The sequence below is a fragment of the Panthera tigris genome, chromosome D3 (assembly GCF_018350195.1).
Source record: "Panthera tigris isolate Pti1 chromosome D3, P.tigris_Pti1_mat1.1, whole genome shotgun sequence".
NCBI classification, from domain to species: Eukaryota; Metazoa; Chordata; class Mammalia; order Carnivora; family Felidae; genus Panthera; species Panthera tigris.
This window is the reverse complement of record NC_056671.1, coordinates 16,162,179-16,178,949: the sequence shown is the minus strand read 5'-3', so window position 1 is coordinate 16,178,949 and position 16,771 is coordinate 16,162,179. Positions and strand designations below refer to the sequence as shown.

At 49.2% G+C, this 16,771-nt stretch overlaps 1 protein-coding gene across 2 annotated transcripts in view; it reads left to right on the top strand.

The window, feature by feature from the left end:
• GCN1 (GCN1 activator of EIF2AK4) overlaps nucleotides 1-16,771 on the top strand; it is a 57,481-nt gene that overhangs the window by 28,022 nt on the left and 12,688 nt on the right. For both annotated transcript variants that reach the window (XM_042961490.1, XM_042961489.1), the window contains 19 exons: nucleotides 176-357; nucleotides 1,768-1,848; nucleotides 2,213-2,356; nucleotides 3,381-3,508; nucleotides 3,692-3,881; nucleotides 4,091-4,161; nucleotides 4,801-4,966; nucleotides 5,317-5,511; nucleotides 6,462-6,708; nucleotides 7,161-7,282; nucleotides 7,614-7,728; nucleotides 8,566-8,745; nucleotides 11,109-11,329; nucleotides 12,743-12,811; nucleotides 13,015-13,153; nucleotides 13,243-13,439; nucleotides 13,637-13,779; nucleotides 15,754-15,871; nucleotides 15,984-16,199. In XM_042961490.1, the coding sequence (XP_042817424.1) occupies nucleotides 176-357; nucleotides 1,768-1,848; nucleotides 2,213-2,356; nucleotides 3,381-3,508; nucleotides 3,692-3,881; nucleotides 4,091-4,161; nucleotides 4,801-4,966; nucleotides 5,317-5,511; nucleotides 6,462-6,708; nucleotides 7,161-7,282; nucleotides 7,614-7,728; nucleotides 8,566-8,745; nucleotides 11,109-11,329; nucleotides 12,743-12,811; nucleotides 13,015-13,153; nucleotides 13,243-13,439; nucleotides 13,637-13,779; nucleotides 15,754-15,871; nucleotides 15,984-16,199 (2,924 nt within the window). The remainder of the gene's footprint in view (nucleotides 1-175; nucleotides 358-1,767; nucleotides 1,849-2,212; nucleotides 2,357-3,380; nucleotides 3,509-3,691; nucleotides 3,882-4,090; nucleotides 4,162-4,800; nucleotides 4,967-5,316; nucleotides 5,512-6,461; nucleotides 6,709-7,160; nucleotides 7,283-7,613; nucleotides 7,729-8,565; nucleotides 8,746-11,108; nucleotides 11,330-12,742; nucleotides 12,812-13,014; nucleotides 13,154-13,242; nucleotides 13,440-13,636; nucleotides 13,780-15,753; nucleotides 15,872-15,983; nucleotides 16,200-16,771) is intronic.

Below are 16,771 nucleotides of genomic sequence, written 5' to 3'. Positions count from 1 at the left end.
TGGGCTGCAGAACCAGGCTACCAGCTTTCATCCCTGTCATCATATCCTGTGCTTCTGGGCATCAGAAGGAGCCTCCAGCCTCCTTCACCCCTCCGCCTGCTCACCTGGAGAATGGAAACTGAGGCGGCAGCTTGGCAGATGCCTGCAAGAGTGTGTCTGTTGCTTACTCTCACAGATGCTGCGCCCCTGTCTGCGCCAGCCTTCTCCTTGGTCTTCCCGTTTCTAAAGATGGTGCTGACTGAGATGCCCCACCACAGCGAGGAGGAGGAAGAGCGCATGGCCCAGATTCTTCAGATCCTCACCGTCCATGCCCAACTGAGGGCCTCACCTAACAATCCCCCAGGGCGCGTGGATGAGGTTGGCAGGGGAGCTCAGCTCTACCCTTGGCTTGAGGCGGGTCAGGGAGGCAGGGGCTCTCCATACTTGGCTGGCCTATCACGGGTTCTGGTGGGGTAGTAGAGTGTGTGCATATATCTACCACAGCAGCCATTGGTGAGGAGAACCCAAATGTTCTCTTTAGTGCAGCACTGACAGCCTCAAAGAAGCTTACGGGTCTCTTGAGAGTTTCTGACTTGGAGAAGTTGAAGGATTTTTTATTAATTTATTGTGTGTGGTTTTTTTTTTTTTTTTTTTTTTGTAATGTTTATTTACTTTGAGAACGTGCGAGCAGGCAAGCAGCAGAGGTAGAGGAAGAGAGAAAGAATCCCATGCAGGCTCCATGCCATCAGCAGAGAGCCCGATGCAGGGCTCAAACCCACAAACTGCAAGATCATGATCCAAGCCGAAATCAAGAGTCAGATGCTTAATCGACAGAGCCACCTAGGCACCCCTGTTTTGTTAGTTTTTTTTCTAACTCAGAAGATAATTTGGATCACGCTGCCTTTGACTTCCTTGTGATTTTGAGATTAGACCTCATTCATTGAAGGGTTTCCTTTTTAACATATGTTCTGAAAATGTGCCAAAGTAACGTATGTATGTGTTTAAAAATTCCAAGAACGTAAAAAAAAAAAAAAAAAATCCAAGAACATAGAAGCCAAAAAAATATATATATATGTGTATATATATATACACACACACACACATATATATATACATACTGCCCCACACAGGCAAAAATTGATTGTCCTGCTTTCATATGACCATATGCTCCAATCTTCTTTAATGCCAGCGGCTTTACAGGCTGTGTAGGGTTCTGTGCTGCAGGTGCGCCAATGTTTCAATGAACTCTTCCTGTTGGTAGATATTTTCCATATTTTGAGCAGCACTGCAGTATGCCGCCTTGTATATGTATGACCCTTGTACAGCCACATAAGCATTTCCATAGGACACATTCTTGGGCATGGAGTTGCCAGATTATGTGGTGTGCTCTGAGCTAGACCCTCACCAAGAGTTCTGTCTCTGTACCTAACACAACTTCAGGTGGTAATTCACCTTGCCAACGGTGGGTAAAAGAATAGTATCCCATCTCATCCTGCATTTCCTTACTACTTGTAAAGTGAAATATCCCTGTGTTTGTGGGCCATCTGTACTTCATGTACTGTGAATTTAAAGTATGTTTCAGAATGTACTTGTTTTGAGTCCCTGAGGATGGTGGCCGACTGGGGTTGGCTCCCATGGAGTTAGTGGTAAAGCTGACAGTGTTTCTACAGTGGAGTTGGCCGTATGACCCAGAATGTTCCCCTGAGGGTGAGAGGATGCTGCCTGCCGTTTGTGTTCCTAGGTGTGGTTGCAGAGCCTTATCCTGACTTCCCTACGTTTCTCTCCTAGAATGGCCCGGAGCTGCTGCCTCGTGTGGCCATGTTGCGCCTTCTGACTTGGGTGATCGGGACAGGCTCTCCCCGCCTGCAGGTGATCTGCTTTTCAGTTGGCTATTGCTGCAACTCATTTTGTGACTCTGAGCTCAGTTCCCAGTGCTTGGGGTTGAATCCTGGTTCTCTTTCTTATCCCTCACTTTTGGACTCAAGCTAAAAGGCTATTTTAAAGTGCCAGCCTGAATATTCTCAACTAGTTATGGCCAGCCTGAATATTCTGGATGGGCTGTGCCATTAGCCTGGCCTAGAGCGGGGGGCTTGGACCCACGAGGGCTTTGGGGTGGGTGTCTTCAGTTCATATCCCTCTGTGGGCCCCTCAGCCCATCACCTGGCCTCCTGCCTGATCCCATAGAAGTAAGTAATTTGCTGGACTGAGCCCAGCGCATCAATGTTTTCCTTAGGTTCTGGCTTCAGACACCCTGACTACCCTGTGTGCCAGCAGCAGTGGCGAGGATGGCTGTGCCTTTGCAGAGCAGGAGGAAGTGGATGTGCTGCTCTGTGCCTTACAGTCTCCTTGTGCCAGTGTGCGGGACACCGCGCTCCGGGTGCGTGCCCACTCCCTTCTGGGGTTGCTGGGGTATTCCTTGTCTCTCAGTGCAAGTATTTGAGTTGCATGAGGGACATTCTTTCAAATGATGGGAAATGCCTCACATCTGCACCAGGGTGTCCTGGAGGCAAAGAAAAGAGGTCATTGGGTGGGTCAGGGTCATTGTAGGAAGGGGAGCAACAAAGCAGCTGTCAGTGTGTCACTGGCCATTTTTTCTTTACCTTGGAAGACTTGACCAGATTTTTAAAATGGAATGTGGATCTTGGTACTTTTATAGACAGATAAAACTCAGTGGATTAGTTTGTTTTTTCTTTTTCCCTTTTTTTTTTTTTTAAGTTTTTTATTTACTTTTGAGAGAGGGAGCGAGAGAGCGTGCACATGCACGTACACGCAGGGGAGGGGCAGAGAGAGAATCCCAAGCAGGTTCTGCACTGCCAGCCTGAAGCCTGACATGGAGCTGGAACCCATGAACCAAACTGTGAGATCATGACCCGAGCCGAAATCAAGAGTTGGATGTCTAACTGACTTGAGCCACCCAGGTGCCCCTGTTTTTTCAACTCATCACCTTGTACTTGGGCTTTTCTTGGTGCTTTTGGAACACAGACTAAAGGTTCCCCTTGGAGTATGAGACAGGGCTTCCTGATGCCAGTCTGCTGCCTCTTGCTATTGATCTGTGACTGAGTTTTCACTGGTTCTTGGCAAGATGTGGAAGACAATAGCCATGTGGAAAATTTTTCTCAAAGAAAACAAAGGGAATGTCTTTTTTTCTGAGGTTTGTCTTGCACACTGAGAGTTTTAAAATTTTATGGTAAAAAAAGATTCTATCCCCACATGCCCGTCATTTCACAAAGGGAAAGCTGTTTGAGGAACTTAGAGTTAATTTTAATTGATTTAACTTTGAAGACCCATGTGTGGCTGGTGGCTACGTCTTGGATAGTACAGCCTTAGAGGGAGGTAAAGAGGCAGCTCAGAGGCTCTGGTCAAAGGTTGGGCCTCACCTGTCCCATCCCACCCCCTCTCAGGGACTGATGGAACTCCACATGGTATTGCCAGCGCCTGATACCGACGAGAAGAATGGCCTGAACCTTCTGCGGAGGCTCTGGGTGGTCAAGTTTGACAAGGAGGAAGAGATCCAAAAGCTGGCTGAGAGGTGAGAGCCACTGGAAGATTGTTTTGGTTTTTTTTTCCTGCTCTGTCCTCTCTTCCCTTATGAAATAACTGGACCCAGAGAGCTCAGCCAACAGCAAGAGAAGGGCTGGGTGGTCGTGTTTGGCAGAGTGGATGTTGCAAACCCTTGTCTCACTAGCCCCCGCCTTTGTTTGGTCTGCTACAGGCTCTGGTCAACGATGGGCCTAGATCTGCAGCCGGACCTCTGCTCCTTGCTGATAGATGATGTCATCTATCACGAGGCAGCTGTGAGGCAGGCCGGGGCTGAAGCCCTCTCCCAGGCTGTGGCACGGTACCAGCGGCAGGCGGCAGAGGTTATGGGCAGGCTCATGGAGATTTACCAGGAGAAGCTCTATGTGAGTGGCCTGTGCACCCTGCTGCGGGCTGGGCTGTGTGAGAGTGGGTTGGACTCTGCTCGGCCTCCGACCTGCTCCAGATAGGAGTCTTGGAGCTCACTGTGACCCAGGGTGGCTGTGACTGATCTCCCACCTCACAGCTGACGGCTGGCCTGCCCGGCTTGACTGGAGAGCGCACAGCAGTACATTTATCAGCCTGTCTTTTGCAGCGGCCGCCCCCAGTGCTGGATGCTTTGGGACGAGTTATCTCTGAATCTCCTCCAGATCAGTGGGAAGCCAGGTATAATGGCCGTTGCCATCTTGTTCCACTCAGAGCTTTCTGAGATATCTCAGGTTGGGTGAGTTGGGTGCCAAGAGGAGGCAATGTGGAATAACGGGACAGTGGAAGGAAAGGGCAAGACCTCCCTCTGAGTCAGACCTCAGTTCAAGTCCTGGCTCCTCCTGGGCTAGCCGAGTGACTTTGGGATGTTTCTCCTTTCCTCTAAGCCTCTGTTTCCTCAGAGGTCCCTGGGGACCTTCTCACTGCTCTATAGCTGAAAAGGATAATATGTTCACTTCCAAGTGCCTTTACCTCTGATTCTCTTACCTCTCTCCCCTCCTGCAGCCTGTCCTGGAGGTAGGGTGGGCATTGTACTCACAGGTGGGGAAACAGAGGCAGAGCTTGTTCGTGCCCAGGGTCGCCCTGGAGGGAAGTAAACTCTGGGCAGATGGCAGGAGGTCTCCATTTGACAAATGGGTTGTTGAGACGATTGTCTAGACTGGTGGTAAGCACTGGGCAGTGGGCTCCATGCTGTGCTCTGCACCCCAGAGGGAGCTGCTGTAAGCTCCCTTTTCTTGTGGCAGGTCGGGGAAGATTCCACCACAGAGGAGGCTCCTGGCTGGCCCTCGCCGCCTGACACGCTACCCCCTTATTTCTTAGGTGTGGCTTGGCTTTGGCCCTAAACAAGCTCTCCCAGTGTTTGGATAGCTCTCAGGTGAAGCCCCTCTTTCAGTTTTTTGTCCCTGATGCTCTCAACGACCGAAACCCAGATGTCCGGAAGTGCATGTTGGATGCAGCCCTTGCGACCCTCAACACTCACGGGAAGGTAAAAGATCTCAGCCAGCTGAGGGGGTGAGGAGCAGGCAGGGCAGGAGGCAGAGCTAAGCAGTGGTGACACAGGGAGGCTGAGTGTCAGGAGGCCTGGTGGGCCACTGGCCCCATGCAAAATTTCATTTTTCTTTTTTTGAGCCCAAAAGACCCTGTAAGGTAGTTAAATTCTTGTAAGTCCGCTGCATTCCTGCCAGAAAACTGGGAAACCTGCTGGCATTGCTGACTGGCTTGTCAGGATGCCGGTCCCAGAGCCAGACTCGGTCTTGGTCCTTGGGGCAGAGACCATCATCCCCAGGTGCAGCCTTTAGGGTTAATTTGAGGCTCTGGGTGGGCTCGGCTTTCCAGGAGAACGTCAACTCACTGCTGCCAGTGTTCGAGGAGTTCCTGAAGAATGCGCCCAATGATGCCAGCTACGATGCCGTGCGGCAGAGTGTGGTGGTCCTCATGGGCTCTCTGGCCAAGCACCTGGACAAGAGCGACCCCAAAGTGAAGCCCATTGTTGCCAAACTCATCGCTGCCCTCTCTACCCCCTCCCAGCAGGTACCTGCCTCCTGGCTTGGGGCCCATAAACCAGCTGGGGAGCTGGGACTGACTGTAGATAGATGTGCCTCTGTGGGCTAGCGGCGAGTTGGGCATCAGGGTCCAGAAGGGCCAGTTCTCAGTGAGGAGTCATCCTCTGTCTCGGGACAGCCTGGTTTATGGTCAAGAACACCCTTAGAGAGGGAGTTACTTTGTTCCAGTAGGCTTCATACTAGGTGTTTTCATTTTTTTCCCTACTCATTTACTAACAGTCATTTTTTGCACTTAGTGTAAACCCAGCACTCCTTATGCTGAGCTTTCCCTGACCTTCTGTGTGTTCCTTACACATTTCAGGGGCCTTTTTATGTAGTCTCCCAAGCCATAGTGTGAGGATTGTTGTTTTCTTTTCTGAAAATATATGTTCCCCTCCCTACCCCCAAGTGACTTACATTTTGGAGCACTCAGAATGTTCTCGTCAAATGTAGCTTTGCAAAATTGTGGTAAAAGAAATTCAGACGCTCACCTGCCCGAGCCTCTGACAGCACAGCATATTGAGCTATGGCTAGAAGACAGAATTGATCATGTCTTTTGGTACCAGTTAATCTGGGCCTGGCCCTGTGAGGCCCAGCTGAATTTCCAGTGCCTTTGACAAGTTAGAAAACTTGGGCCATTTTTAAGGAACACCGTAATGCACTTCTCCCTGGACCATTCTTTGCAAGTGGGTTTAGTCTTCCTGGAGTTTCTCTCACCTGCCCAGGCCTAACAGATGTATTGTGCACCCTGAGGGAGCCCGCATCATCCATGGGCGTATAACACTGTTTGCTTGTCTGATGCCCTGTGTTGTCTGACAGACAGTGGCTGAGGTGGGCTTTGGGGACATCATGTGGTGAGATGCTGCGTAGGACTGTGGCAGCTCCCAGGAACCGGCCGTAGTTGAGCTGTGGCGCTGACTAGGTGGGCCCCTCCTGTAGGTGCAGGAATCTGTGGCCAGCTGCTTGCCGCCTCTCGTGCCAGCCATCAAAGAGGACGCAGGAGGGATGATCCAGAGGCTGATGCAGCAGCTGCTGGAGTCAGACAAGTACGCAGAGCGCAAAGGGGCCGCCTATGGGCTGGCAGGGCTGGTGAAGGGCCTGGGTATCCTGTCACTGAAACAGCAGGAAATGATGGCTGCGCTGACCGATGCCATCCAGGATAAGAAGAACTTCCGCCGGCGAGAGGGTGAGTGTCTCTGAGCTTGGGGCTGCCTAATATGGGAAGTCGGTTCCCACAGCTGCCACAGGAAGGAATCTATCGGGCTTTTCCTTCCTCACTGAAGAGTTGGTGTTTGTGTGTGCGCTGTTGAGGAGGCAGATTGTGTAACCCGTTCCATCTGGTCCTTGCTGATGTGGCCTAGACTTTATTTCTTACTCAGAGACCATCAGCCAAGAGAGAATTGGCCTTACTGGCATTAGTGCCAAGAAGTGACAGACACTCCCTTGTTCTCTCCCTCTTTCTGCTCAGCCATATCCCTGTTCTAGGGGAGGCAGAGGGTGCTGCTCCCTCACAGGGCAGCCGCTTTAGTCCTACAGCTGCCTTGATTGTGTCCAAAGGGTGAGGAAGTGGCAGGGAGGTTATCTTGTGGCTGCCTTCAGAGCACAGTCTGTTCCCAGCTGTCCCACCCTTTCCCCCAGGAGCCCTCTTTGCCTTCGAGATGCTCTGCACCATGCTGGGGAAGCTCTTCGAGCCATACGTGGTTCATGTGCTGCCCCATCTGCTGCTGTGCTTCGGGGATGGGAACCAGTACGTGCGTGAGGTAAGTCCTGAGGCTGCATATGAGACTCACTGGCAGCCAGCCTGGCGCTGGCTGTGAGTTTCAGCCACGGGTCAGAGGTGGTGGAAGGGCCCGCTTCCAGAACCTCTCCACCTATACCTTGGGCACTGGTCTCTTCTGATTCCCAGTAAAGTGCTGAAGCTCTGTGAGGTGAGAAACTCCTTCTCAGCTGTGACTATAGGCCCAGGCACAGGGTCTGACACAGGAGACCCCAATTAAGTGTTGGTCGCCAGGGGGAACATTCAGTCTGCTGTCAGGCCTTGACCCTTGCTTGGGCAAGGAGGCCCCTGATTGCCTTTTCTTCTCCCTTGAGGCTGCAGATGATTGTGCCAAGGCTGTGATGAGCAACCTGAGTGCTCACGGGGTAAAGCTGGTGCTCCCCTCCTTACTGGCTGCCCTGGAGGAGGAATCCTGGAGGACCAAAGCTGGTAAGCTGCTTCCTTCTATGTCTCTGTCCAACTTCCTTTTCTGAAGACTGCCCTTGCAGGGATCCAGGAAGCCATCTAGGGGGTCTTGTCCTGTGCATGTGTGCTCCCCAGCCCACAGGCAAGGCCAAGACCCTCTGAGTCATCATGCGCCTCAGTCCTTCAATAATTTGTCCGCTTTCACGCAAAGAACAGGCCCCTGGCGGGAACCATTGCCCTCAGTGAGGAAATCCCAGAGCCTTAAAATTAGTCTGTGGCTACTTTCTGTGACTTTAAAGTTTTTTCCCCCTTAAGTTCCTTTTTAAAAATAGAATCTTATCTGGCATCCAAATATGCAAAGCAGATACAAGCAGAGCTGTTCTGGTTTGGGCAGGGTCAAGATCTGGGGCCTTCCTACTTGGCCTCTCTTTTGGCCTTCCCCTCAGTCCTTCAGGCTTTGCCCTGCAGTTTGAAAAATCACAGATCTAAATGAGTTTCTTCACATGTGAATAAAGAAACTAGGCCAGAGAGATTCGGTGACTCGGCCTTAGACCACCACCAGGACTCAGCCAGGTTTTCCCCCATCCTGGTCTCTCCTCTTTTCCCTATACCGCCTTGCATGACACCCAGAATCCTGTGGCTCAGTAGGACTCAGGAGCTTTGTGCTCGCTCTGCTGGAGTCACATCACCCCCCAACTTCCTTGCCCCTCCCCCTGGGGACTGCCTGAGGGGCCACAGTCTGCAGTCTGCCACAGTCTGCAGAGGGGCAGGCCGGTTGTCCCTTGCTCAGGCAGCTGGCACAAGTGGCTCCCTGGCCTGTGCTCAGTGATTCCATGCTGGGCCTGTGTCCGCCATCTGCAGGGTCGGTGGAGCTGCTTGGGGCAATGGCGTACTGTGCTCCCAAGCAGCTGTCATCCTGCCTGCCCAACATCGTGCCCAAGCTTACGGAGGTGCTCACTGACTCCCATGTCAAAGTGCAGAAGGCTGGACAGCAGGCGCTCAGGCAGATCGGCTCCGTCATCAGGAACCCGGAGATCCTGGGTATGCTTCTCCCTGGCTCCTCCTCCCATCCCCGGACACTGCAGGGAACAGGCATTCAGCAAAGATCTTTGCCCTCTGAGGACAGATATGCTCACATTGAAATAACCTCTAAATTCTGGGAAGCCCTTTTTCTAGAACAATTAGTGGGAAGTAGTTTGGAAGTAGTTTTGCCACTGGTCTGGAGCTGTCATCGTTGACTGCATAAATGGAGAAACTGAGTCATTGGCTCAGAAGCGCTTGACTCTGAGAGATCCTGTGCATTAAGCTGAGCCCTGAAGTCAGCAGAATTAAATGACATGTTCTGGGCCACATCAGCATCATACATTCTTTGGGAACTTTCTATTCTGTTTCATTGCAGAAGATGTGTGATAGAGGGGAAGATTAGGGAAGGGTTATTCCCCTTAATTGTGCTCTGTAGTGTGGTTCTTTTTTAAAAATATATTTACTTCAGAGAGAGAATGCATGCTTGCGGGGGAGAGGGGCAGAGGGAGAGAATCCCAAGCAGGCTCCACACTCAGCCCAGTGCCATGACTCTGGGATCATGACCTGAGCCGAAATCAAGAGATCCTCAACCGACTGAGCCATCCAGGCGCCCCTGTCGTGTGGTTCTTGATTGAGTGATGGCAAGAGGTTGATTTCTAGAAACAAAACCCAGCAGCCACCTCGCTGAGCGAGGTGAATTTTTAAGCTTTAGTGTGGAACATAGGTAATTGTTCAATGTAGTTAAGCCAGGCGTTACCAGACTTTTGTTTATTCAGAAGATGATGTTTTCTGTGTGGTTTTGTTTTTTAAGGGATGAATAGGTATACTTGGGTTTTGTTGTCTTTTACAATGTTCAACAGCCTTGGAGGTTCCTAAGGCTCGGAAACAGTCTTGATCTCTATCAAAGGAAGGGAATTCATTTTGAGAATCCAGCATGGTTTTTGTGTGTGTGTGTGTGTGTGTGTGTGTTTAAATTAAGATATGATTTGCATAATATTAAAAATCACTTTTTAAAAATGTATATAATTCGGTGTTTTTTTTGGTATATTCACAAAATTACACGAGCATCACCACTGTCTATTTCCAGGACATTTTCCTCACCCCAAAAAGGAATCTCCTACCTGTTAGCATTCACTCTTCATTCCCTTTCTGCCTCTGGGCCCTGATAGCCACTAATAGGCTTTCTGTTTCTTTGCATTTATCTGTTGCAGACACTTTGTATAGTGGGATCATATGCGTTTGTCCCTTTGTGTCTAGCGTCTTGAGCTTAGCATAATGTTTTTAAGGTTCATCCATGTTGTAGCATGCATCAATGCTTTCTTAATGGCCCAATAATCCATCTTGTGGATAGACCACATTTTGTTTATTAAGTCATCTTTTGATGGACGTTTGGGTTGTTTCTGCTTATTGGCTGTTTGAAATAATGCTGCTATAAACATTTGCGTACATGGTGTTTTTAGACATGTTCAGGTCTCTTAGGTACCTAGGAATGGAAATTGCTGGGTCATGATATGGTAACTGTCTGCTTTTCTCAGGAACTGCTAGACTGTTTTCCAAAGTGGCTGGATCACTTGACATTCCCGGCAGCAGTGTGTGAGAGTTCTCATTGCCTACGCTGTTATTGTCTGTCTTTTTTGGTCATAGCCACCCTAGTGCATGTGAAGTGGCATCTAATCGTGGTTTCGATTTACATTTCCCTAATGACTAATGATGTTAAACTTTTTCGTGGGCTTCTTGGCCATTTGCATATCTCCTTTGGAGAACTCTTAAAATCTTTTGCCTATTTTTTAATTGGGTTGTTAGTTTTTGTTTTTTTTTCAATTGTTGGCCAGCATGGGTCTTCACAGTGGATGAATTCCCCAGACTTTGGAAAAGATAAGCCAAGTATTTCTCTTGGCATTTCTTTTGCCAGGCTGATGGTGCTCACATGAAGAGCTTGTTTTATCTGGGTGTAACTCCTCTGAGCATTGTGTGTTTCATTGCCACCACTGACTTGGGGCATTTGGCGTCTCAAAACAGTTTCTTCGCAAAACCACTCTGGGCTGCCCCTTCCACGATCAGGCACTGTGGTGCCCGAGCTGCGCTCCCGTGGAGGCTGAGCACTGTGGCTGCAGCTCAGCTCCCACTGAAAGCAGACTCTAGTTGTCCTGCTAGATCAAGCTGCTCAGTGCAAAGGGGTGACAGCTGCTACTTTCTTCCTGGCGGAGCAGAGATTGCTCTTTGTAAACAGGCTGGCTTCCACAGCTGGTGACTCGTGGGGTTCCAGTGAGGGGTGGCCCCGGACTCCTTTCTCTTCTGATCCCATGTAGTTCTGGGGACTCGGCAGTTTTGCCGCTCCTGAGACTCGTGTAGACCAGCTTCTCTCTTGTTTGGACATGCAGCCATTGCCCCTGTCCTGCTGGATGCCCTGACGGACCCCTCCAGAAAGACCCAGAAGTGCTTGCAGACCCTGCTGGATACCAAGTTTGTTCACTTCATCGATGCCCCATCCTTGGCCCTCATCATGCCCATTGTCCAGAGAGCCTTCCAGGACCGTTCCACAGACACGCGGAAGATGGCAGCCCAGATTATCGGCAACATGTACTCCCTGACGGACCAGAAGGTAACTGCCCAGCTGGCGCTGGTGCTGGTGCTGGTGCTGGACAGACCAGTAGATGCTGGTTTAGGGCACAGAGTCCTTGCCCGCAGTAGACACAGAAGGGCTGTCTGGGCTTTTGTCCCTGTTTATGTTTAGGGGACGAAATGCACAATTTTGGGGTGGAGGGTAGGAATCTAGGCTCTCTGGGCATTTTTTTTTTTAATCTTAATGTTTTTATTTATTTTTGAGACAGAGACAGAGCATGAGCAGGGGAGGGGCAGAGAGAGGGGGAGACACAGAATCTGAAACAGGCTCCAGGCTCTGAGCTGTCAGCACAGAGCCCGACGCGGGGCTCAAACTCACAGAGTGTGAGATTGTGACCTGACTCTCTGGGCATCTTGCAGAGCACAATGGTTTAAGCTCTTATTAGGTCAGCCCCCAGATGAGGCCATCTATGCATGGGCTCTTTTACAGACTGCGGGGGAAGAAAGGCCCAGCCTGGCCCCATGTGGGCAAAGTGGCCACTGCTCTGCTTGCAGTTCTCATCACAAGCTTTTACTTCTGTAAGCCTATAAATTAGAGGAAATTAGCCTAGTTTGGGAGATTTACTTTACCTGCTCCCAGGGGCCTGCATGTGTGAGCTCACTGTCTCCCACAGTCATAGTTTGCTGGCTGAGGGTATGGGCACAAGAGATAAAGTGGACAAGGCATGTTAGTCCTAGAGAATTTGGGAAATGGGAAAATTGGTGAAACAAAAAATTGTATCTGTGGTTCTCCAACATGGAAATGGTTACGGCTAATGTTTTTTATTACATCAAAAAAAATTATATTCCTAAACATAAGCTGATTTTTAAGTTACAATGAGTTATTCACAAAACTGGTTTTTAAATAGTTCTTTAATATTCTGATACATTTATATACCATAACTTATATAATCCTGTTGTCAGTCCTATACTGTCCAAGGTTTTCTGCTATTTTAAATGATGCTACAGCGAACATAAGGCTTTTTCTATATTTAAAACTGTTCCCTAAAGCTGAATGCTATACCAAGAGACATAAACCTTTTAAGGTGAAGAACGGGAAGATGATAACACTGTTCTGAAGGGAAAGTGCCAGAAATAATTTCCTAGATTCCAGAGGCTGGACAAGCCTTGGTCCTGAGATAAGGTCAGGAGGAGGAAGAGCATTGAACTCTAGTTGGGGGCTCTCTCTACCCATTGAGGGTGGGCCTCAGATCCCTCACAGGTTTCCTGGGTGATCGTCTGGGGTACCAGTTAGTGGGGTTCCTTGCCACTTGTCCTTCCTTGCTGGCTGTGGGAGCAGCCCTGCTGCGCTCTCCTTGTCAGCAGAATGGTGAGGTCAGTGGCCACACCGGAACGGGGCCCAGAGGAAGCAGGAGCCAGGCCTTCACCCGAGTCACCTCCTGTGTTGTTGCAGGACTTAGCTCCTTACCTGCCAAGCGTGACGCCTGGCCTGAAAGCCTCTCTTTTGGACCCTGTACCTGAGGTGAGTCTGGGAGGAGAGGCGGGCAGGAGCTTGTTATTTTAGCCCACTCCTCAGAAAATTGATTCCTGGGAATTCTCTATAAGCTGCTTTTGCATTTGTCTGGTAAAGGGAAGGAGACCCTAGGGGCCCCTGCCTGCTCCTGTGTGGGCACCTGGTTTTGAGCCGCTGCAACTCTACCATCCTGGTTCTTGGTTACCTGGCAGGTGCGGACAGTGTCTGCAAAGGCTCTTGGGGCCATGGTGAAGGGCATGGGGGAGTCGTGCTTTGAGGACTTGCTGCCATGGCTTATGGAGACGCTGACCTATGAGCAGAGCTCTGTGGATCGCTCAGGCGCTGCACAAGGTGAGGCCAGGGCAGGCCCAGGGGCCAGACCAGGAATGCTGTCTAGGGTCCTTCTGATCCCGTGAGTTCATTCTGTCCTTTTGTTACAGGGTTGGCCGAGGTCATGGCTGGCTTGGGGGTGGAGAAGTTGGAAAAGCTGATGCCAGAAATCGTGGCTACAGCCAGCAAAGTGGACATTGCACCCCATGTCCGAGATGGCTATATCATGATGTTCAACTACCTGCCCATCACCTTTGGGGACAAGTTCACTCCTTATGTGGGGCCCATCATCCCATGTATCCTCAAAGTAGGCACCAGGGACCGTGCTGAGGGTACCATTACTGAGTGGGGCAGGGTGCATGTGCTCTCTTTGGAGTCTAGGCTCCCTACCAGCTGGGACTAGGAGGCAAGAATCCTCATCCTGCTCTTCCGGGAGTCCCATTTCCTTTGGGTCTGATGCCTTGGGGGAAGCAGCCCTGGCTGACCCACCCTCTGTCTGCACAGGCTCTTGCTGATGAGAATGAGTTTGTGCGTGACACTGCCCTGCGTGCAGGCCAGCGGGTCATTTCCATGTACGCCGAGACAGCTATCGCTCTGCTGCTGCCCCAGCTGGAGCAAGGCCTCTTTGATGATCTTTGGAGAATAAGGCAAGGACTCGGGTGGAAAGACCCAGTGGCCCCGGCTTTGCGTTTTGGGAACTCTGAGAAACGAGGAGCAGGAATGTTGCTGAGAATTCTTTTCAACTCTCTCTAGACTCTCACTCTTAAGCACTCAGTGTGACTCTCCAGTTTCATGTAGCAGTGTCTCTATTCTGATCCTCTGTTGAAAAGTTTGCTCTATTCAGTTCTTCAGTTTGTATGAAAATTTTATTTTTTTATTAAAAAATATTTTCATGATTATTTTGTGTGTGAGAGAGAGAGAGAGAGAGAGAGAGAGAGAGAGAGAGTGTGTGTGTGTGTGTGTGTGTGTGTGTGTGTGTGTGTGTGTCTGTGCATGTACATGCACAAGCAGGGGAGGGGCAGATAGGGAGAGAGAGAAAGAGTACCAAGTAGGTCTCGCGATGCCAGTGCAAAGCCTGATGCAGGGCTCGAACTCATGAACTGTGAAATCATACCTGAGCCAAAATCAAGAATCAGACACTTAACTGACTGAGCCACCCAGGAGCCCCTTTATGGGTTTTTTTGAATCTTCACTTCAAATAGGACTATGATTTTTGTAGTCATTAAAAACAATAAACCTAATTTAATTTGAAGAGAAGTAAGGTTTATCCTTCTAGGCCTCTTCTTAGTGATGATCATTTCTGATGATCAGCATTCCTGATTTTCTGTTAATGTTTCTTTCTGTACTCTCCCTCTTCGTTGTAATTTTTATTACAGAAACTTTCACCTATGCTTTTAAAAAATGTTGATTTTTTACCATTGTTAAAGTAATATGTCTTCATTAGTAGAAAACTTGGGAAGAAAATAATACGGGAAAGTGTAAAGAAACAAAAATCTTCTAGGGTCACCTAGGTGGCTCAGTCAGTTGAATGTCCGACTCTTGATTTTGTCTCAGGTCATGATCCCAGGCTCGTGGGATTGAGCCCCACATCGGATTTGGTATGAGCATGGATCCTGCTTGAGACTGACTCTCTCTCTCTCTCCCTCCCTCCCTCCCCTCCCTCTCCCCCTCTCCCCCTCTCCCCCTCTCCCCCTCCCCCTCTCTCCCCCTCCCCCTCTCCCTCCCTCTCCACCCTCCCTCCTCTGTGTGCATGCACACGTTCTCTCTCTTAAAATTAAAAAAAAAAAATGTCTATAACTTCTTTCATTCCACGATAGCCACCATGAATATATTTTTACTTTTTTATTATTTATTATTTATTTTTATTAATAATTAATTTTTAAATTTTTATTTTTGAGAGAGAGACAGAGACAGTGCAAGTAGGAGAGGAGCAGAGAGAGAGGGAGACACAATCCAAAGCAGGCTCCAGGTTCCAAGCTATAAGTTTACTGGACCTTGAGCCTGATGTGGGGCTCAAACTCATGAACCGCGAGATCATGACCTGAGCCGAAGTCGGATGCTTAACTGACTGAGCCACCCAGGAGCCCCTATTATTTATTATTTTTAAATTTATATTCAAATTAATTAGCATATAGTACAACAATGATTTCAGGAGTAGATTCCTTAATGCCCCTTACCCATTTAGCCCATCCCCCTCTCACAAACCCTCCAGTAATCCTCTGTTGTCTCCATATTTAAGAGTCTCTTATGTTTCGTCCCCCTTGCTGTTTTTATATTATTTTTGTTTTCCTTCCCTTACGTTCATCTGTTTTGCATCTTAAAATCCTCATGAGTGAAGTCATATGATACTTGTCTTTCTCTAATTTCGCTCAGCATAATACCCTCTAGTGCCATCCACATAGTTGCAAATGGCAAGATTTCATTCTTTTTGATTGCTGAGTGATACTCTGTTGTATATATATACCACATCTTCTTTATCCATTCATCCATTGATGGACATTTGTAGCCACCATGAATATTTTAGGTGTACTTCCTTCCAGTATATTTTTTGCCCAGTGCTCAGTTGTCCCCCAAGATTGTCCCTCGCAACTGTGTGACTCTGTTATTGGCATCTTCCTCAGGTTTAGCTCTGTTCAGCTCCTTGGGGATCTCCTGTTCCACATCTCAGGGGTCACCGGGAAGATGACCACAGAAACTGCCTCTGAAGATGATAATTTTGGAACTGCCCAGTCCAATAAGGTGCGTGCCTCGAGTTGGTTTTCCACCCGTAGTGATGGTAGGGATGTGCCTTGGTACTCATGCTCTGGAGGCTTCACCACCCTGCGTTCTCCCTTCTTTTCCACTGCTGTAGGCTATCATCACTGCCCTGGGGGTAGATCGGCGGAACCGGGTGTTGGCAGGGCTCTACATGGGCCGCTCAGACACCCAGCTGGTTGTGCGGCAGGCGTCCCTGCACGTCTGGAAGATTGTGGTCTCTAATACCCCCCGCACCTTGCGCGAGATCCTGCCTACTCTCTTTGGGCTGCTGCTGGGTTTCCTAGCCAGCACCTGTGCAGATAAGAGAACCGTAAGTTTACTGGACCTTGCTTCTGACCCAGCATCAGAGGCTAGGGTGCCTAGAGCCCCCTATCTAAGAGAACATTTATTTCTTAGTCATTTAACAGTTACTCTTAAAGATAAAACAGCCAGTTATTTTGCCTTCAAGATGGATTTATTCAGGCAATAGCAAAGAATTGCAGTTTGCAGCATCTGATAAGTAAGCCATGGCAAAACTATAGTCAAGTCCACTGAACAAAAGAGTGGAACACCCTATAAAAGAGGGAAGGGAGGGTGCCGGGAGGGCTGTTATAAACAAAAAGACTCTTGGAGTAAACTGGGAGTTTGAAGTGTAGTGGCTATTCATTGGCTCAGTTGTGACTGTCTCTCATTGGCTGGGCTGTTGGCCGGTGGAGGAGGAAAATCTTCCTTCATCCTGCTGGGCTAGTAAAGTATATGCTTTTTCCTGTTCGGTCTGTAACATTCATCTTTTCCTTTTGGGTCTGTAGTTGATGAAGAGTGGTAGGGTGTGGGAGTGCCCTTTTCTGGCCTCCTGACTCCATTCTAAAGGAGGTTTCCTTTTATTAATGTTCACATAACAAA